Source organism: Maniola hyperantus, chromosome 26 (assembly GCF_902806685.2).
Source record: "Maniola hyperantus chromosome 26, iAphHyp1.2, whole genome shotgun sequence".
Classification (NCBI taxonomy): domain Eukaryota; kingdom Metazoa; phylum Arthropoda; class Insecta; order Lepidoptera; family Nymphalidae; genus Maniola; species Maniola hyperantus.
Window position 1 is genome coordinate 896,588 of NC_048561.1, and position 21,568 is coordinate 918,155.

The 21,568-nt window shown below is 40.7% G+C and overlaps 2 protein-coding genes across 4 annotated transcripts; one reads left to right on the forward strand and one right to left on the reverse strand.

Moving 5' to 3' along the window:
- Positions 1–143: 143 nt before the first annotated feature.
- Positions 144–12,513, reverse strand: Su(fu) (suppressor of fused). Of its 3 annotated transcripts, none has more exons than XM_069507536.1 (12): positions 12,362–12,513; positions 10,953–11,055; positions 10,739–10,831; positions 9,927–10,102; positions 8,428–8,570; positions 7,446–7,531; positions 6,739–6,862; positions 6,308–6,422; positions 5,937–6,013; positions 4,123–4,217; positions 1,408–1,540; positions 144–381 (listed from the first exon to the last, which is right to left on the reverse strand). In XM_069507536.1, the coding sequence occupies exons 2-12, from the start codon at positions 11,045–11,047 to the stop codon at positions 190–192; spliced, it is 1,329 nt and encodes a 442-aa protein (XP_069363637.1). In that variant the 5' UTR covers positions 11,048–11,055; positions 12,362–12,513; the 3' UTR covers positions 144–189. The 3 variants fall into 3 exon arrangements, with proteins under 3 accessions (XP_069363637.1, XP_069363636.1, XP_034838145.1); XM_069507535.1 differs by having other exon boundaries at positions 12,152–12,446; XM_034982254.2 differs by having other exon boundaries at positions 6,308–6,410; positions 12,152–12,444.
- A 106-nt stretch (positions 12,514–12,619) lies between these two features.
- LOC117994370 (transmembrane emp24 domain-containing protein 5-like) lies at positions 12,620–21,139 on the forward strand. Its single transcript, XM_034982290.2, has 6 exons — positions 12,620–12,974; positions 14,743–14,919; positions 16,402–16,477; positions 16,665–16,818; positions 18,781–18,838; positions 20,093–21,139. Exons 1-6 carry the CDS (start codon positions 12,834–12,836, stop codon positions 20,171–20,173), a joined length of 687 nt encoding a protein of 228 aa, XP_034838181.1. The 5' UTR covers positions 12,620–12,833; the 3' UTR covers positions 20,174–21,139.
- Positions 21,140–21,568: the final 429 nt, after the last annotated feature.

Below are 21,568 nucleotides of genomic sequence, written 5' to 3' on the forward strand. Positions count from 1 at the left end.
AGAGTTGCCTCGACATCTCTTATGAGCAATATGAGGGCAGTGAATATTAATATTTCATCTATATGAAGGCAATCAATAAATATATAACTGATAAAAATGAGGGTAGCAGATTAAAAAATGAAGGTAATGAATAAAACACATAATTAATGCAAAAATATATATATTTTGTATAAAAATACTAATTATTCACTAGTACAATATCTCCATATCGTGCAATACGGATAAAGTCAGTCTGTGTGTGGGCCACGTGTACACGAGGGGGAGGGAGGGGCGCGGAGACTTCTCCGTCTCTCCTTCGCTCTCCGAGTCACTCTCCGCTAGGTGAGAGAGATCGGAGAGTTGCTTCGACATTTCTTGCGCCAAGTCCCGTGGTATTAGAATCTGTAAATAAAAATTAAGCTTTTAACTATGCAGTGATATAAGTCCCGCAAAATGCTATTGCGCTGGAACCATGTCTCATTAACATCGAAATGACGTCATTTTGACGTCAGCCAAAATAAAAATATACCATCAGCTCTAAATTTCAGTCCAATGCCCGACGTCTACGCGCATTAGCAATTTGCGCGATTTATAACAACCAATCACAAACGAAACTATGTTTTTGAATTGAATTTCGAATGTTTTTTGATAGAGAGAGTTCTCTAATAGAGTTGTACGAAAAACAGCTTTGTGATTGGTTGGTGACTGCAAATGGTTAACGCCCACCGAGTTTTTTGTCTTTGTCAATTTCTATGGAATAGCGTAACAGAGAGAGCCCTATGCTAAATTCTCTCCGTGGATAGAGTACAGTACGCGGCAGAAAGTAATGTACATCGGCCTTTAGAATGACATTTCGGCTTTGTAGAGCATTGATTCTGTCACTCATACCTATACGACGTTTTATCGGTTTTGACGACCTCCCTGGCGCAGTGGTGAGCGCTGTGTTCTTAATAGTGGGAGGTCCCGGGTTCGATTCCTGGCAGGGGTTTGGAATTTTATAATTTCTAAATTTCTGGTCTGGTCTGGTGGGAGGCTTCGGCCGTGGCTAGTTACCACCCTACCGGCAAAGCCGTGCCGCCAAGCGATTTAGCGTTCCGGTACGATGCCGTGTAGAAACCAAAGGGGTATGGGTTTAATAAAAACTGCCATACCCCTTCCAGGTTAGCCCGCTATCATCTTAGACTGCATCATCACTTACCACCAGGTGAGATTGCAGTCAAGGGCTAACTTGTAACTGAGTAAAAAAAAAAAAAAAAGAGAGAGAATGCTCTACAAATTACATTCATAATATTAAGCACTAATTGTTCAAGATCAAACCCATGTATGTGTGTAACTATATGATTGAAAAATAAACGTTTTATTTATTAAAAAAAAAAAAAAAAAAATCTGCTATCTCCTTCTGCTGCGTACTGTACATAGATATGGTACCTGTAGCCAGTCCCCTCGGGTGGCGTAGGGCCTCTGCTCGCTGACTAAGGCCCCCGCCACACTGGGGGGCAGGATGGTCACCGCTCGGGGCCCTTGACGCCATGTGAAGTGACGGTCGTGAAGCACACGACCACTGAAATACAACATACTAGATGATACTGGTCGCTGAAAGAATATATTTTTATACATGTATATTGAATATACGTATATAGAATATACTTTATATACATGTATATTGTATATATTATATTATATTTTATAGTATGTACCTATTAGAGTGTATGTGTTTATATATACCTATATATATTTATATATATATATATTATATTTATAGCTACATTGCGACTCCCCGTCTTACAGTTCTATAAGTTCTTAAGTATGAGTTGCCTGGAAGAGATCACTTTAGTGATAAGGTCGCCCTTTGTTAACCGACTTCAAAAAAAGGAGGAGGTTCTCAATTCGTCGGAATCTTTTTTTTATTTTTTATTTTTATTTTTTATGTATGTTCCCCGATTACTCAAAAACGCCTGGACTGATTTTGAAAATTCTTTTTTTGTTTGAAAGGGTATACTTCAAAGTTGGTCCCATTTCAATTTGGTGAAGATCTGATGAACATCTTCGAAGATAGATACTGGAACTCCTCAACGGATAAGAGTGAATTGCTCGCGATCAGTGTAATAGCTTAGTAAACAGTAGATTTTTAACCAGTCATAGCATAATTCCATGGGGCCACTAAAAATTGTGAAATAAAATTTTTTTACAAAAAAAATAAAAACCGACTTTGTTACATAAACACAAAAAATTTAAAAATAATTTAATTTATTACCGAATATATTATGTATACAAGAGTTAATATAGTTCCATAATAATATTTTTTGGGGTCGGTGCCATTGTAGAGTCCCATAAAAATATGAAGTCTAGACGATTCGCGCAGCTAAAGCTAATTGGCACCGGCACCAAAAAGTATTATTATGGAACTATAATAACTCTTGTATACATAATATATTCGGTAATAAATTAAATTATTTTTCAATTTTTAGTGTTTATGTAACGAAGTCGGTTTTTATTTTTTTTGTAAAAATTTTTTATTTTTTAAGTGTATCCTGTATTCTTACTCTCTGTAAATCTATTAACAATAAAGTTATTTTAAATTAAATTAAATTAAAATACAAGTTAGCCCTTGACTGCAATCTCACCTGGTGGTAAGTGATGATGCAGTCTAAGATGATAGCGGGCTAACCCGGAAGGGGTATGGCAGTTTTTATTAAACCCATACCCCTTTGGTTTCTACACGGCATCGTACCGGAACGCTTAATCGCTTGGCGGCACCGGCTTTGCCGGTAGGGTGGTAACTAGCCACGGCCGAAGCCTCCCACCAGACCAGACCAGAAATTTAGAAATTATAAAATTCCAAACCCCTGCCAGGAATCGAACCCGGGACCTCCCACTATTAAGACCACAGCGCTCACCACTGCGCCAGGGAGGTCGTCAAATCGTGGATACAGGTTTTTAAAAATCCTGAGGGAACTCTTTAATTTTCCGGGATCAAAAGTAGCCCATGTCCTTCCCCGGGATGCAAGCTATCTCTGTACCAAATTTCATCAAAATCGGTTAAACGGATGGGCCGTGAAGAGCTAGCAGACAGACAGACATACTTTCGCATTTATAAATTTCTCCATAATGTTCTCAAAGGTGTGTGAAGTCTGCCAATCGGCACTTGGGGAATGGGAGACACTTAAGGAAATAGATTTTTTTTTTTTATTTTTTTTTATTCAGATACAAGTTAGCCCTTGACTGCAATCTCACCTGGTGGTAAGTGATGATGCAGCCTAAGATGATAGCGGGCTAACCTGGAAGGGGTATGGCAGTTTTTATTAAACCCATACCCCTTTGGTTTCTACACGGCATCGTACCGGAACGCTTAATCGCTTGGCGGCACCGGGTAGGGTGGTAACTAGCCACGGCCGAAGCCTCCCACCAGACCAGACCAGAAATTTAGAAATGATAAAATTCCAAACCCCTGCCAGGAATCGAACCCGGGACCTCCGACTATTAAGACCACAGCGCTCACCACTGCGCCAGGGAGGTCGTCAAATCGTGGATACAGGTTTTTAAAAATCCTGAGGGAACTCTTTGATTTTCCGGGATGAAAAGTAGCCCATGTCCTTCCCCGGGATGCGAGCTACCTCTGTACCAAATTTCATCAAAATCGGTTAAACGGATGGGCCGTGAAAAGCTAAAAGACAGACAGACACACTTTCGCATTTATAAATTTCTCCATAATGTTCTCAAAGGTGTGTGAAGTCTGCCAATCGGCACTTGGCCAGCGTGGTAGACTATGGCCAAAACCCTTATCACTCTGAAATGAAATGAAAATGAAAATGAAATGAAATGAAAATCTTTTTTATTCGTATAAACTTTTACAAGTGCTTACGAATAGTCGGATGCATCTACCACTGGTTCGGAATGCCTTTCCTGCCGAGAAGAAGACCTGTGCTCTGTAGTGAGCCGGTGATGGGTTGATCGTGATGATGACCACCCAGTTTAGCAGCAATGTAGCACCAACCAACGTCGGTGGCTATCATTCTGTGTTAGACACTGATGTAGCAATTTATCTAGCAGGTCTGAAAAGAGCCCACAACAAACTCAGCCAGGTATTACCCGGGTAACCCTTATTCAGAGGTAACCCGATGACCCGGGTGGATTAAGACTCACTCGATAGCAAGTGGTAACAAGCTAGCTCCCTCCGCGTTCAGCATCAGATGTACTCCGTCCAAGTATTCTATCTCGTCTTCTCCCCGCCATGAACCCTGGAATATAGGAGAAACGGTCAAGATTTTTTTTTAAAGATACAAGTTAGCCGTTGACTGCAATATCACCTGGTGGTAAGTGATGATGCAATCTAAGATGCTTGCTAACCTGGAAGGTATGGCAGTTTTTATTAAACCCATACCACTTTGGTTTCTACACGGCATCGTACCGGAACGCTAAATCGCTTGGCGGCACGGCTTTGCAGGTAGGGTGGTAACTGGTATAAGCCTCAATAGCTCAACAGGTGCAGGAGTGGACTGAAAACCGAAAGGTCGACGGTTCAAACCATAGAGCAGAAACAAAGAGGAGATGTTGTATTAAGATTTCCCTATGAAATATCGAGTGACATTTTGCGGGGTGAGGGGTTGTGGAACGCCGCCCACTTCTCAATTTTCCATCTGCGGGTTAGTAGCAAAACTACTCGCTTAGCGACCTAACATCGATATATTGATGTCACTACATAGTTCAGCTATCTCACACTAGATGTCAATAAGTGTAGAAATTACGTATAAAATTACTTACAAATGAAATGTGATACCATTCATAGCATCAGAACGTCTGTCTGAATAACTTTGACACGATAAAACACAACACTTCATCCTTTTGTTCTTAAAAACGCGAAAACACACCGATAATACGAGTCTCAATATATGTGAACCTGACGAACGCAGACAGCATACTAACTAAGGCCCCGCCCACAGTGATGACGTCAGGACCTAGTTGAAAATCACACTGCACAGTTGCTTAGGCCAACTCCTCTTTGTTTCTGCTCTACGGTTCACCCCAATCAAACCCCACCCGTTGCACTATTGTCGTACCTACTCCTAGCACAAGCTTGACGCTTAGTTGGAGAGGAAAGGGGAATATTAGTCATTTGACATGGCTAATATTCTTTTAAAAAAAAAAAAAAAAAAAACTAGCCACGGCCGATGCCTCCCACCAGACCAGACCAGAAGTTTAGAAATTATAAAATTCCAAACCCCTGTCGGGAATCGAACCCGGCACCTCCCACTAATAAGACCACAGCACTTAACACTGCGCCAGGGAGGTCGTCAAAAGATCATCAATAGAATTTTTGATTTACTAGCTTATGCTCGCGACTTCGTCCGCGTGGACTACACAAATTTCGAACCCCTATTTAACCCCCTTAGGGGTTGAATTTTCAAAAATCCTTTCTTAGCGGATGCCTACGTCATAGTAACTATCTGCATGCCAAATTTCAGCCTGATACGTCCAGTTGTTTAAGCTGTGCATTGATAGATCAGTCAGTCAATCAGTCACCTTTTCCTTTTATATATTTAGAGATAAACAATTGGGTATTTGACTGCATCATCATGATCCCATCGCCGGCTCACTACAGAGCACGGGCCTCCTCTCAGAGTGAGAAGGGGTTTGGTCAACGTGATTGGTAGACTTCACACACCTTTGAGAACATTATGGAGAACTCTCAGGCATGCAGGTTTCCTCACGATGTTTTCCTTCACCATTAAAGCAAGTAGTGCTTGTACTTAAAACGCACATAACTCTGAAAAGTTAAAGGTGCGTGCCCGGGATCGAACCCCCGACCTTCGATTAGAAGGCGGACGTCCTAACCACTAGGCTATCACAGCTGATCTGCACAATCGAACAACAATTGAAGAATCGAAAACAATCGATTGCTTTTCGATTGTTCGATTGTTATTCGAATGAATCGGCCATCACAAGTAACGTATATTAACCTGCATCATCTCGGGCAGTTGTGGCAGTGCTCTCTCGATGCTTGACATTTCGAAACTGTCCGTCGACATGTTGTGACCTGTACACCAAATAGTTGTTAAAAAAGTTGTTATTTTGTCGCGAGAGTTTGAATTGAATTCCGAGCCAGCGAAGGATTCTAAGGTTGAACTACGAGCGAAGCGAGCAATTTTATTTCACCACTTTGTCGGCGTGATTAATATTTATACCCATGCCAAATTACAGATTTCTAGCACTTATAGTCTCTGAGATTAACCGAGGACGGCGGACGGACGGACGGACAGATGAACGGACATGGCGAAACTATAAGAGTTCCTTGTTTACTATGGAACCCTAAAAATGAATGCCATCTTACCTTCGGTGCCCCTGTCGCTCATGCTGCTGAGTCCCCGCTGCAGGGTTTCCTTGATCTGCCTCTCCACGCTCGGGGACAGACAACTAGACTGGTCCTCCAAGCTCTGGGAAATATACTATCTCACTATTTACTCATCTAAATATATAAAAACAAAAGGAAAAAAAAAAACTTACCAATGAATCAAACAATTAAACAATCGATTGTCGATTTGTATCCGATTGTTTTTTTGTGAAGATGAATAAATCCACAATCGATTGTTCAATTGTTCGGTTTATTCGATTGTTTTTTACAACAATCGCACAAACTATCGATTGTCGATTTTTATTCGATTGTTTTTTGTGAAGAGGGATATATTGACAATCGATTGTTCAATTTTTCGATTTATTCGATTGTTTTTTAATCGCTAGTAAACGCGAAATAAACTAATTTACCGGGTTTTTCTGCCACCGCACTCTAGCCGAGACCCCGGCTAGATGCGCGGCGCGCCGGGTGTGCGAGCCCAAGCGAGCAGACACCCGTCTTTGGGCGCGAGTGACCAGCCAACTGCCGCCGCATCTGGAATAACATCAACTTGACCCATCGCCGGCTCACTACTGAGCACGTGTCTCCTGTTTTTTTTTTTAAATTCATTATAGGTATACGCTTGACCACAATCACACCTGATGGAAAGTGATGCCCTAAGATGGGACGCGTTTACCTAGAAGATGCCTATTCACTCTAAGGGAAGAGTGAGAAGGGTTTGTGGATATGGAAGGCAATAGTTCACCATGCTGGCAGTTTTTTTTTTGGGTTCCGTAAATCAAATAGAAAACGGAACCCTTATAGGATTTTGACCCTTTTCAAATGATACCCCACTTGGTATAGTTATCTTGAAAATACTAATATTTTTTCATGAACACATTTTTTTTTGTGTGATGTAACCACAAATTCACGGTTTTCAGATTTTTGCTTAAATGTCAGCTATAAGATCTACCTACCTGCCAAATTTCATGATTCTAGGTCAACGGGAAGTACCTTGTAGGTTTCTTGACAGACCGACTGACAGACAACAAAGTGATCCTATAAGGGTTCCGTTTTTCCTTTTGAGGTACGGAACCCTAAAATTTGAGAAATAAATACTTTTTGATTTAGGTATTACCTCGGGTCCTCGCTCAACGCCTTGAGGACTTCAAACCCGGAGCCCCTCTGTGCCGCTCGCAGTTCCCGACTTGTGCAACCGACCATCTGCAAACATCGTGTATATTACCTTAAAAAGGTGACTGACTGACTGACTATCATCACACAGCTCAAACTACTGGACACTAGACACTGGACCAAAGGACTAAAGTCTCCGACCACCATGTCGGAGGAAAAAGGAAGGAACACATTAAAAAAAAAACTACTGGACAGATCGGGCTAAAATTTGGCATGCAGATAGCTATTATGACGTAGGCATCCGCTAAGACAGGATCTTTGAAAATGCAACTCCTAAGGGGGTGAAATAGGGGTTTGAATTTTGTGATTCGGACAGACAGACAGAGGGACAGACAGCAGAGAGACATTAATAGAGCTTCGTTTTTACCCTTTAGGTACGGAACTCTTAAAGAATCACTTTGCTGTATGCCTGTCTGTCTGTCTGTCGTGTCCCGAATGATAAAGGTTTACGCCACAGAAAGAGAGACGTTTGTTAAATTTTAGGATTTTAGGCCCGTTAGGCATCGTAGACCCCCATTAAGAAAGGCTTTTGAGTCAATGGAAAATTGGACATTTCTAAATACAAATTGGACATTTCGAAGTGAAAATTGGACCTATTTAAGTAAAAGCTGGACCTTTCTAAGTGTAAATTGGACATTTCTATATACAAATCTGATATTTCTAAATGCAAATTGGACATTTCTTAATACAAATTGGACATTTCTAAATGGAAATTGAACAATTATACCCGTTATACCCGTGCTTTCGTGATTCCTTTCGTCAAAGGTTGCCTGGAAGAGATCGCTTTAGCGATAAGGCCGCCTTTGCATGCTACAGCTATTAGATTAAGATCCTGTATTGTGTTTTTTCAATGTTTACTTTGTGTTGTGTGCAATAAAGTGTAAAATAAATAAATAAATAAAATAATTATACGAACATGCACATACCTGTACAAAAGCCACAGTGCCGTGTGGTGTATCGGCCACAGATAGTTGTGGGTCGTCCGCCACCAACAGATGTCTCACGCGAGACTCTGAGCCGTCCAAAGCCGCGTGCCAAGTCACGTGGTCTCCCGCACAAAACTTGTTGCCTGAGATTACATAATCTATATATATAAAAGGAAAAGGTGACTGACTGACTGACTGACTGACTGACTGACTGACTGACTGACTGATCTATCAACGCACAGCTCAAACTACTGGACGGATCGGGCTGAAATTTGGCATGCAGATAGCTATTATGACGTAGGCATCCGCTAAGAAAGGATTTTTGAAAATCCAACCCCTAAGGGGGTGAAATAGGGTTTTGAAATTTGTGTAGTCCACGCGGACGAAGTCGCGAGCAAAAGCTAGTAACAACTAAGTAAGTAGCAAAGAGAAAAAGATATATCTTACACCAGTAAGGAAAAGATTGCACATTTCGGGCAATGAAATACAGATAACATGTGATTCAGCAATCAGAAAAGATAACACTTGATTCGGCAATCGATAACATGTGATTCGGCAATCAGAAAAAGATAACATGTGATTCGGCAATCAGAAAAAGATAACAATATGATTCAGCAATAACAAACGAAATAGAAATAAGATTTATCTTTTTCAGGACTCAATGGTCAGGTAATGGTGGGAGTATGTGTTTTATGGGTGGTGTATTTTTAAGAGTGAGTGTTGGTGTGTTCTACAGGTGGGTGTTTTGATGGTGGGTGCAGTCTCACCAGTAGTGAATATGTATCGCGCCAGTTCAGGCAGCAGCGCGGCCGACCACGGGAACGTGATCTCCAGCCCGTACCCTGAACATCTCTCTATGGGATCCCTGCTGTATACATGAATACACCCATTGTTTTGACGGGTGAGCGAGAAAGTGGGTGAGTTTTAAGGATGCGTTTATTTTAGTGGGTGAGTGTTGGTGGGTTCTATATGGATGTTAAGTGGGTGTTTTGGTAGATGGGTGTATTTTCATGTGTGGGTGCATTTTAATGGGTGTTGGTAGGTAAGTGGATTCGTTTTGACGGGTAAGTGTATTTTCATGTCTGGGTGCATTTTATTGGATGGGTGTGTTTTGATGGTGGGTGTAGTCTCACCAGTGGTGAATATGTATCGCGCCAGTTGCTGCAGCGGCGCGGCCGGCCACGGGAACGTGATCTCCAGCCCGTACCCTGAACATCTCTCTATGGGATCCCTGCTGTATACATGAATACACCCATTGTTTTGACGGGTGAGCGAGAAAGTGGGTGAGTTTTAAGGATGCGTTTATTTTAGTGGGTGAGTGTTGGTGGGTTCTATATGGACGTTAAGTGGGTGTTTTGGTAGATGGGTGTATTTTCATGTGTGGGTGCATTTTAATGGGTGTTGGTAGGTAAGTGGATTCGTTTTGACGGGTAAGTGTATTTTCATGTGTGGGTGCATTTTATTGGATGGGTGTGTTTTGATGGTGGGTGTAGTCTCACCAGTGGTGAATATGTATCGCGCCAGTTGCTGCAGCAGCGCGGCCGGCCACAGTGGGGGCTCCCGCGCCTCGCTCGCCAGTCGGAACGTGATCTCCAGCCCGTACCCTGAACATCTCTCTATGGGGTTTGGTTCAGGGTGCACCCTGCCATCCCCGTGCAGGTCTGATAGACCAAAACTGTGAACAACATATCTATCTAAATATATAAAAGGAAAAGCTCTGATTGATATATCAACGCACAGCTCAAACTACTGGACGGATCGGGCTGAAATTTGGCATGCAGATTGCAGATAGCTAGTACGTAGGCATCCGCTAAGAAAGGATTTTTGAAAATTCAACCCCCAAGGGGCTGAAATTAGATTAGAGGCTTGAAATTTGTGTAGTCCACGCGGACGAAGTCGCGAGCATAAGCTAGTGAAATATAAATCTACCACGATGTTGTGGACCCAAAGTCCATCATTATCATCATGATCAACCCACTGCTGGCTCACTACAGCACTCTGGTCTCCTCTCAGAATGAGAAGGGTTTTGCCTTTAGTCTGCCACGCTGGCCAAGTGTGGATTGGCAGACTTTACATACATTTGGGAACATTAGGAGAACTGTCAGCTATGCAGGTTTCAGCTATTATATGCTTGGCGGCATCGCTTTGCTGGTAGGGCGGTAACTAACCACGGCCGAAGCCTCCTACTAGACCAGACCAGAAATTTAGAAATTATAAAATTCCAAACCCCTGCCAGGAATCGAACCCGGGACCTCCCACTAATAGGACCACAGTGCTTACCACTGGGCCAGGGAGGTCGTTAAATACATACCTTACATAGTGCCAGTGGGATGGTATGCTCTCATTTGGTTTCCCGGGGTTCCAGTACATGCTGATGTAGTCCAGAGGGTCTTGTCCACCTAACCTGAAAGTGAAATGAAAACATTTTTAGGATTCCATACTTCAAAAGGAAAAATGTATGTAGGGTACAGAACCCTAAAAAATACTCTTTAAACCTAAAGCTAACACAGAAAGTTGACTCTTACCAATATTTTAGTCTGGTGGTGACTTGTAGAGGGTTGGGCTGGTCAGGGTATACGTTGGAACAGACTTCATATAGAGCTTTCAGACCCGCTGGCATCAGGCAATCTGAAAAATATCATTTTAACATTATACTATCATCAACCTACCACCGGACCACTACTGAGCATGAAATGAGAAGGATTTAGCTGCACGCCAAGTGCAGATTTTGCACACTTTTGGAGATGAGAAGAAACCCATGTGCATTGTGCAAGTCAAACTAAAAGGGGTTCTATACCATTGTACAAGAAATAACACACAATACACTTTTATTGTTGTGGAACCACAAATTCATGGTTTTCGGATTTTTCTCTTTACTTTTTAGGGTTCCGTACCTCAAAAGGAAAAACGGAACCCTTATAGGATCACTTTGTTGTCTGTCTGTCTGTCTGTCAAGAAACCTACAGGGTATTTCCCATTGACCTAGAATCATGAAATTTGGCAGGTAGGTAGATCTTATAGTTGACATTCGGGGAAAAATCTGAAAACCGTGAATTTGTGGTTACATCACACAAAAAAAAAATTAAATTGTGGTTGTGGGTATTATATGAAAGGTCTTCACCTGTGCATTCTAAAACAGATTTTTATTTATTTTTGCGTATCACAGTTTTTGAATTATCCTGCAAAATGTCGAAAAAATACGACTGTACGGAACCCTCATTACGCGAACCTGACTCGCACTTGGCCGGTTTTTTTTAATGAAAATCTTCTATATATAAAAATGAATCGCTAAATGTGTTACTGATCGCAGTACGAGGATGGTTCTTATGGAGAGAAAAATTTAAAAAATTGTAAGTATTAAAAAAAAAAAAAATTAAAGAATCGACTGTTAGGCGGTACGAAGTTCGCCGGGTCATCTAGTATTACAATAAAACTTAAAGCTAGCCTTATCTAATTACTATACAAATCATGCCCGCCTGGAATGGTGCCAAGAATACTGGCTGCATTTCCGCGCTGGACAGCCAGGCTGATCCGTTGCGCGAAAAATGAGCTAGCCCTTCTGTCACCAGATGAGTCTATTTCCCTTTACTTGTGCTATAAGACATTGCTCCCTGCTAAATTTCATGATTCTAGGTCAATGGGAAGTACCCCATAGGTTTTGATTCCCTTGACCGGTCTTGATAGACTCTTTTTTGTCTCTGGAGATACGGAACCCTAAAAATACCTGTTTGATTATTAGGTTCCCCGGTAGACCCTGTGTTCCCAGCTGATACTGGTGAAACTTCAGAACTCGTTGGCTGCGCGTGCGCAACAAACGACAAAGCACTGTTCTGCACCACACCACTCGGCACTCCCGAACTACTTGTGCCGGACATTTCGGTTGTTTAAATTAAAACAAGTTTTATTAAGAAAAATAATAAATTATATGAACAACCTGATTAGCATCATCCATTTTATTTTGCATTTTGGTAACTGTTTTTTTTAGATTTCTCAGATTTTTCGGCTGTAGATTCCAACCATACATTTTACACATTTGGCAGTTGTTCAGTTTGTAATGTTGGCATACTTGTTTAGTACTGTTGAAAAGGTTGAAACTAAACGTGATTTCCGAACGAAATACTTTTAGGCGTTCTACTTACAGGCGTTTAGGCGCCATTTTTGATTTTGAGTGAATTTGACATTCAAGATCAAAAGTCAAAATTTTTTATGAAGGTGTTGTGAAAATATTTTGGTCTCGCCAGTCGCCACGATCTTCGTTTTATCTCTATTTTAATAACAAACACGACGGGAACTATAAATAACCTTGTTACTCACGCGTCTGGCCCAACACTTTACTACTGTGCTGTGCCGATAAAATAAAGGAGTGCGTGTGGTTAAGATTTTAGTTTTACGACCACAGTAACAAAATGCGGTACATATTTATTACGGCAGTTTTTAACGCAGTTTTGGCTTATGAAAAAGACATGACTTTTACCGTGCAAGCGGGAAAAATGGACTGTTTCTTTCAGAAGGTTTTAGTAAATGAATTAATTGATATAGAATATCAGGTATGTGATTATTATTTATGAGTATTTAAACCCCGAACCGGCATTTTTAGTAGTAAAGCTGGGTTCCAAAAATGCCGGTAGGTATTGAGACCCTAACCTGTGTTCATACTATCTAAACACGCCTACAAGGTGGACAGATAATGTTAAGCTAATTGCAGAGAGCTGCTAGACAAGAGCCAGCTTTGTCCAAAGGTTCAGACAGCAGTATCAATGCCCAGTGCTGGGCAAAGCATTTTTTATTTATTCAGATACAAGTTAGCCCTTGACTGCAATCTCACCTGGTAAGTGATGATGCAGTCTAAGATAGAAGCGGGCTAACCTGGCAGGGGTATGGCAGTTTTTATCAAACCCATGCCCCTTTGGTTTCTACACGGCATTGTACCGGAACGCTAAAGTGCTTGGTGGCACGACTTTCCCGGTAGGGTGGTAAGTCACGGTCGAAGCCACCAGAGCAGTCTAGAAACTATATAAAATTCCAAATGCAATTATGCATTAACTAGATGATGCCTGCGACTTCGTCCGTGTGGATGTAGGTTTTGCAAAAATCCCATGGATTTTCTGGGATTAAAAGTTGCCTATGTCAATTTTCGAGATGCAAGCTACCTTGCTACCAAATTTCATGTAAATTGGTTGAACGCATGGGCCTTTAAGAACCCCGTGGGAATTATTTGATTTTCCGGGATAAAATGTAGCCTGCGTCCTTCCCCGGGATGTAAGCTATCTCTATGTACCAAATTTCATTGAAATCAGAGGATCAGATGGGCCGTGAAAAGCTAACAGACAGACAGACACACTTTCGCATTTATAATATTAGTATGCATTAGTATTAAGCGTAGTGGCATCACACGAGTAGATATCCCTAGTGGCATCACCATAGTTAAGGTATTTTAATTGGTGCTAGCTTGTTAAAATAATAACAAAAAAAAAACCAAGCAATTAGTATTTATCATGGAATTTTACGGCTCACTAGAAATGCGACACCTTTAATTGCTGATAACAATGCATGAAGCATATTTTGCATTGCTATCTAGTATCTGTACAATTCTTTTTTTTTTCAAATACTTAACCGTTGACTGTAATTTCACCTGGTGGTTAGTGATGATGCAATCTAAGATGCGGGCTAACCCCATACCCCTTCCGTAAGGCAGTTTTCATTAAACCGTACCCCTATGGTAGACGCCATCGTACGGGATCGCTAAATCACTTGGCCGCACTGCTTTGCTGGTACATCAAGACGAATATAATGGCATATCATTTACCAAAATCGGTTGAGCCGTTGATTAGTTATGAGCGGACATACATACAGATTAAACACACAACTCTCTTTTTGGGCTTTGCTGTAGTGGGGTAAAAAGAGTTGACAGTGAAAATCAAAGAATTCCCATGGGATTTTTTAAAAAGTGAAATCACGCCAGGCGAACATCAGACGATATATTGTGTTTGGTAGCTATCAGAGGTAGCGTGTATGCTGAGTGGAGCGTGTGTTGCGCGTTAGTGGAGCGTGTGCTGCACGTTAGTGGAGCGTGTGCTGCACGTTAGTGGAGCGTGTGTTGCGCGTTAGTGGACTGTGTGTGTGTGTGGAGCGTAGTTGCGCGTTAGTAGAGCGTGTGTTTCGTGTTAGTGGAGCGTGTCTTGCGCGTTAGTGGAGCGAGTGTTGCGCGTGTGTTGCTCGTTAGTGGAGCGTGTGTTGCGCGTTAGCGGAGCGCGTGTCGCGCGTTAGTGGAGCGTGTGTTGTTTTGCAAATATTCATCATTATCCTTCATTGTAGGTGATAGACTCGTCGCACGGCGACCACGACATCTCGTTCCAGCTGGTGGACCCGCTGGGCCGCTCCGTGGTGGCGGACTACAAGAAGCCCGACAATGCTCACAGGCACACCTCACTCGTCGAGGGAGACTACAAGTTCTGCTTCGACAACACGTTCAGCACCTTCAGCGACAAGACTGTGAGTACAGCTCGTCTTTGTGACTTGTGACATTAATGACTATTTCATGGATAAAAATTTATAATATAATTGATGTATTTGGACTTTTATATGCGCTGACAAACTATGCTTTTGTCCTGCTTCTTTTGAATGACTGGTTTATATTCTGTAATCACTGTATATTTTATTTTGTTTTGAACTACGACATAATGTTTAAATTTATTATTTTGTAAATGTAATGAACTAGAATAATTTAAATGTAATTGTAATATTCTTTAACCATTTGCACACCAGGACCTGGTAGAATGTGTCAGGCAACTCAACTGATGTAACATCTACATTTACCCACATTCCAGCGAATAAACGTTTATTTATTACTAGCTTATGCTCGCGACTTCGCGTGGACTACACAAACTTCAAATCCCTATTTCACTCCCTTAGGGGTTGAATTTTCAAAAATCCTTTCTTAGCGGATGCCTACGTCATAATAGCTATCTGCATGCCAAATTTCAGCTCGATCCGTCCAGTAGTTTGAGCTGTGCGTTGATAGATCAGTCAGTCAGTCAGTCACCTTTTCCTTTTATATATATATAGAGATTATTGTGTGTATATGAGCTGCCGAGCTATCAAACAAGAAGGAATGTTTTCTACTGTAATTCCTTTATTTAAAAAAAAACGGGCCGAATTGAGAATCACCTCCTTTTTGGAAGTCGGTTAAAAACTAGATGACGCCCGCAACTTCGCCCGCGTGGATATAGATTTTTTTTTAAACCCGTGGGAACTCTTTGATTTTTCGGGATAAAAAGTAGCCCATGTCCTTTCCCGGGATGTAAGCTAACGGAGCTAACTCTGTACCAAATTTCATCAGAATTAATTAAACTGTTGGGCTGTGAAAAGCTAGCAAACAGTCAGACAGACAGACACACTTTCGCGTTTATAATATTAGTATGGATAGCGACCCGCCCCTGCTTCGCATGAGTGTAATTTGGTAACAATGTGGTTATATATATAAAAGGAAAAGCTGACTGACTGACTGACTGATCTATCAACTCACAACTCCAACTACCGGACGAATTGGGATGAAATTTGGCATACAGATAGCTATTATGACTTAGACATCTACTAAGAAGAGAGTTTTGAAAATTCAACCCCTAAGGGGGTAAAATAGGGGTTCGAAATTTGTGTTGTCCACGCGGACGAAGTCGCGGGCGTTAGGCACTTTTGTATAAAGTGAATGTAAAATGTACTTTATTTAAAAAACTAGCTTATCCTCGTGACTTCGTCTGCGTAGACCACACAAATTCCAAACGCCTCTTTCACCCCCTTAGGGGTTGACTTTTCAAAAATCCTTTCTTAGCGGATGCCTACGTTATAATAGCTATCTGTATGCCAAATTTCAGCCCGATTCGTCTAGTGATTTAAGCTCTGTGTTGATAGATCAGTCAGTCAGTCACCTTTTCCATTTATATATTTAGATAAATAGTTGTTTTTCATATTTTGCAGGTATTTTTCGATCTCATGATAGACACTGAAGAGCCAGAACCAAAAGATTATGAGGACGACAAGGAGCTGGAATTAGGTATTATTGTTGAACCTTCTTTTTAGGGTTCCGTACCCGTAGGGTGTCAACCTACCCTATTATACTAACCCGCCGCTGTCTGTCTGTCCATCTGTCTATCCGCGGGCTGAATATCTTTAAATGTAATAGGTACAGATTTGAAAGCCGGCCATGAGTTGATCATGATGATGATAACATGTGTTTGCAGGTACCTCAGCGGAGACCTACATGATGAGAGTGAAGGACATCTCGGACTCCGTCTCCAAGCTCAAGGACAACGTGTCAGCGGCGAGAAGGCTGCAGGAGCTGCTCTCTGCCCACGAAGCCAGAGACAGGAATGTCGCTGAAGATATGTGTGACAGGTGAAAGGTTACTTTATAATCTATATCAAATATTTGAAAAGAGCAACCGCCGAGTTTCTTGCTGGTTCTTCTCGGTAAGAAAGGCATTCCGAACCAGTGGTAGATGCATCCGACTATTCGTAAGCACTTGTAAAAGTTTATACGAATAAAAAAGATTTTCATTTTCATTTTCAATCACTGAGAATTAGGCAGTGGTCCAACCGCCGGCGAGAAAACGACTAACTATCGGCGATTTTCTCTCTCAAGAAACGCACAATAAAATGTACATTCCGTGTAAACGAAAGAGATGCATATATCAAAAGTTGCTTTTCTGACTGTTCACACTGCCGGCGACGACTCGCTTTACTAGTTTCATCGCTGAGCGACGAGCTCTCAAAACTAAACTCGCTCAGCGATATTCGTTCAGCGCAGGTAATCGCTCGTCGCACTTACACACTCGCTTATAGCCCGGTGACAAACCTATCGAAACTACACACTCGCTTCGCTCGCTTTTTTCTAGTTCTACTCGTTTCTTGTTCATCGGCGGCGGTCGGACCACTGCGTTAGAGGCGAGCCATTAAGTTGCCTAGGGAACTGAAAAATCCTAATCCTAAGGGGAATATTAGTCATTTAACATTTGAGCCTCAATAGCTCAACGGGTAAAGGAGTGGACTGAAAACCGAAAGGTCGACGGTTCAAACCTCGCCCGTTGCACTATTGTCGTACCTACTCCTAGCACAAGCTTGACGCTTAGTTGGAGAGGAAAGGGGAATATTAGTCATTTAATATGGCTAATATTCTTTTTTTTTTAAATAAAAAAAAAACATGGCTAATATTCTTTAAAAAAAAAAAAAACAATTGCCATCATCAAATCCATTAAAACACTTTTTGACCAACAGAGTTGTCCACATCTAAATATATAACAGAAAAAGGTGACTGACTGACTGATCTATCAACGCACAGCTCAAACTACTGGACGGATCGGGTAGAAATTTGGCATGCAGATAGATATTATAACGTAGGCATCTGCTAAGAAAGGATTTTTCTCAATTCAACCCCTAAAGGGTTAAAATAGGGGTTTGAAGTTTGTATGAAACTCGGTCAGTTTTGAAGTTAGAATTGCGAAATTTTGCAATTTACAGTAATCTATATATATAAAAGGAAAAGGTGACTGACTGACTGATCTATCAACGCACAGCTCAAACTACTGGACTGGTAGTGGGTAACCCTAATGGTGTTAAATAGGGGTTTAAAATTTGTGTTGTCCACGCGGACGAAGTCGCGGGCATAAGCTAGTCTAAATATAATTATAACAGGAAAAGGTGACATGACTGACTGACTGATCTATCAACGCACACCTCAAACTACTGGACGGATCGGGTTGAAATTTGGCATGCAGATAGATATTATGACGTAGGCATCCGCTAAGAAAGGATTTTTGAAAATTCAACCCCTAAAGGATTAAAATAGGGGTTTGAAGTTTGTATGAAACTCTGTCAGTTTTGAAGTTAGAATTGCGAAATTTTGCAATTTACAGTAATCTATATATATAAAAGGAAAAGGTGACTGACTGACTGACTGACTGACTGATCTATCAACGCACAGCTCAAACTACTGGACTAGAGTAACCCTAATGGTGTTAAATAGGGGTTTAAAATTTGTGTTGTCCACGCGGACGAAGTCGCGGGCATAAGCTAGTCTAAATATAATTATAACAGGAAAAGGTGACATGACTGACTGACTGATCTATCAACGCACAGCTCAAACTACTGGACGGATCAGGTTGAAATTTGGCATACAGATAGATATTATGACGTAGGCATCCGCTAAGAAAGGATTTTTGAAAATTCAACACCTAAGGGGCTGAAATAGGGGTTTGAAATTTGTGTAGTCCACGCGGACGAAGTCGCGGGAATAAACTAATTAAATAATATTTAAGTTCTTATTTTAATAGTAGTAAACCTATTAATTTGTTGTCTGCAGGGTTTTGAAGTGGTCTCTCGGTCAAATCATTCTCATGACAGTGGTTGGAGTCACACAGGTAAATCGGTACTAATATCATAGACACAAAAAAACCGGCCAAGTGCGAGTCAGGCTCGCGCAATGACGGTTCCGTACTACAGTCGTATTTTTTTCGACATTTTCCACGATAATTCAAAAACTATGATGCATAGAAATAAATAAAAATCTGTTTTAGAATGCACAGGTGAAGACCTTTCATATGATACCTCACTTGATATAGTCACTCACTTCGAAAGTTGAAAATACTAATTATTAGTTCATGACCACAATTTAATTTTTTTTGTGTGATGTAACCACAAATTCACGGTTTTCATATTTTTCCCTGAATGCCAGCTATAATACCTACCTACCTGCCAAATTTCATGATTCTAGGTCAACGGGAAGTACCCTGTAGGTTTCTTGACAGACAGACAGACAACAAAGTGATCCTACAAGGGTTCCGTTTTTCCTTTTGAGGTACGGAACCCTAAAAAAAAAGTGTGTCTATTTTAGCGTTTAAACTACCGTGAGTGCCCATGACGCACGTACGTACTACGCGGACCAAGCCACGAGCATAAACTAGTCTAATCCCGTCCCGACTAATATTATAAAGAAAGAAAGAAAGAAAACTTTTATTTGATCACAATACTACAATAAACCTTAAAAGCTAATTAAGTCAATCTACATAATTAAACTGATAACAAAAAATTATAATAATAAAAAATACTACCTATAATATATACGAGTACGTGTGACCAAATATAGGTCTCCCACTCAGCATCAAGCTGCAGCGCTGGTTTTCAGTGGGAGCCTTAACAAGTGAAGTCACGGACCAGGTATTTACCTAGTACAGTATATTATAAAAATAAAATACGCAAACAACTAAACTAAGGTTTAAACAAATAACTAAAAAATTATAAAAAAAAACGCAAACAACTAAACTAAGGTTTAAACAAATAACTAAAAAAAAAAAAGACAAACAATATAAGAAAACTAAGGCGAAATAAATAAAATAATAAAGGCGAAAGTTTGTATGTGTGTGTGTGTGTGTGTGTGTGTGTATGTGTATGTTTGTTACTCCTTCACGCAAAAACTACTGAACGGATTTGGCTGAAATTTGGAATGGAGATAGACTATATGGATTAGCACATAGGCTACTTTTTATCCCGGAAAATCAAAGAGTTCCCGCGGGATTTTCAAAAACCTAAATCCACGCGGACGAAGTCGCGGGCATCATCTAGTAATAAATAATTATTAAATAGACGATTTAACAAAAAGAAATTTTTTCTTTTAGGTATATTTCCTGAAAAGTCTGTTCCAAGATCCCAGCAATAGTAATTTCCAAAAACTAGTTCCCAACTTTATGTCACGATGATGGACATGAATTTCAATCAATCAATCAATTCGCCTGTTTGCGTCCACTGCTGGACATAGGCCTTAGGCGCCACCACACACGATCCTCCGCCTTCCTCATCCACCCACTTCCCGCTACCTTCTTAAGGTCGTCAGTCCAGCGGGTTGGAGGTCGTCTCACACTGCGCTTGCTGATACGCGGTCTCCACTCCAGAACACGTCTGCCCCAGCAACCATGCCCACTGCCACTTCAGCTGGCTAAACATTTATTTACTTCATCATGATCAACCCATAACCGGCTCACTACAGAGCACGGGTCTCCTCTCAGAGTGAGAAGGGTTTAGGTTAGGCTGTAGTCCGCCGTGCTGGCCAAGTGCGGATTGGCATTTTATGTCGGGTTTCAATATTCAATTTATTTGCAATCTAAATATATAAAAGGAAAAGGTGACTGACTGACTGACTGATCTATCAACGCACAGCTCAAACTACTGGACGGATCGGGCTGAAATTTAGTATGGCATCCGCTAAGAAAGGATTTTTGAAAATTCAACCACTAAGGGGGGAAATAGGGGTTTGAAATTTGTGTAGTCCACGCGGACGAAGTCGCGAGCATAAGGTAGTCTGTCGATAGATTACTAATATTTTATCTTTTTATGTCAAATTTCATGTCAAAAGTACGATTTTAGTCATTTTATAGGTGAACCGCTTTTGACATGACAGTTGACACATAAAGTTAAAATGGCGCGTGAAGAGTCATTTTGTACGGATTATATTGAATATTGAAACCAGAAATTAGTGAACCAAAGAATTTATTTTGTAAGGGCGATCACGCACTCATCCGATGCGAGTCCGTGAAAAAAATTTTGCATCTTTATTTTTATTTTTTATTTTATTTATTAGGAACACACACAATACATTAATTTAACACAAACTACGACACTTATAGACAAACACAGGCTGATAAATGTATCTATAAAATGTGTACACAGCATTTGCAAAATATCTAGACAAATAAAAAGAACTTAACTAACTACTTAACTAAACAATTAATAATTAAGTTACTTAGGAGATGAACCCACCGTAAAATGATAAGAGCTTTTTTTTGAATGCAGTAGCTGAGTCATGAAATATGTCGATGCCAGGTATCTTTTTTGATATTTCGTTAAATTTTGCACATATACGCATAATTGGGGCTTGATTTCCTAGATGAGATTTGGTGAAAGGTATATGGAAGATTTTTGGGGATATAAAACTGTGGGAGTGTCTATCTTCTCCACTTTAAGTATATTTTTCATAGTTAATTTTCTTGTATTTCTTTTTTCTGTGTTTTTATAAATTGTATCTTATCAGTTAGTTAGTGCATATATTTATTTAAGAATTGTTGTGTACACATATTAAGGGTTACCGCTTAGATCTT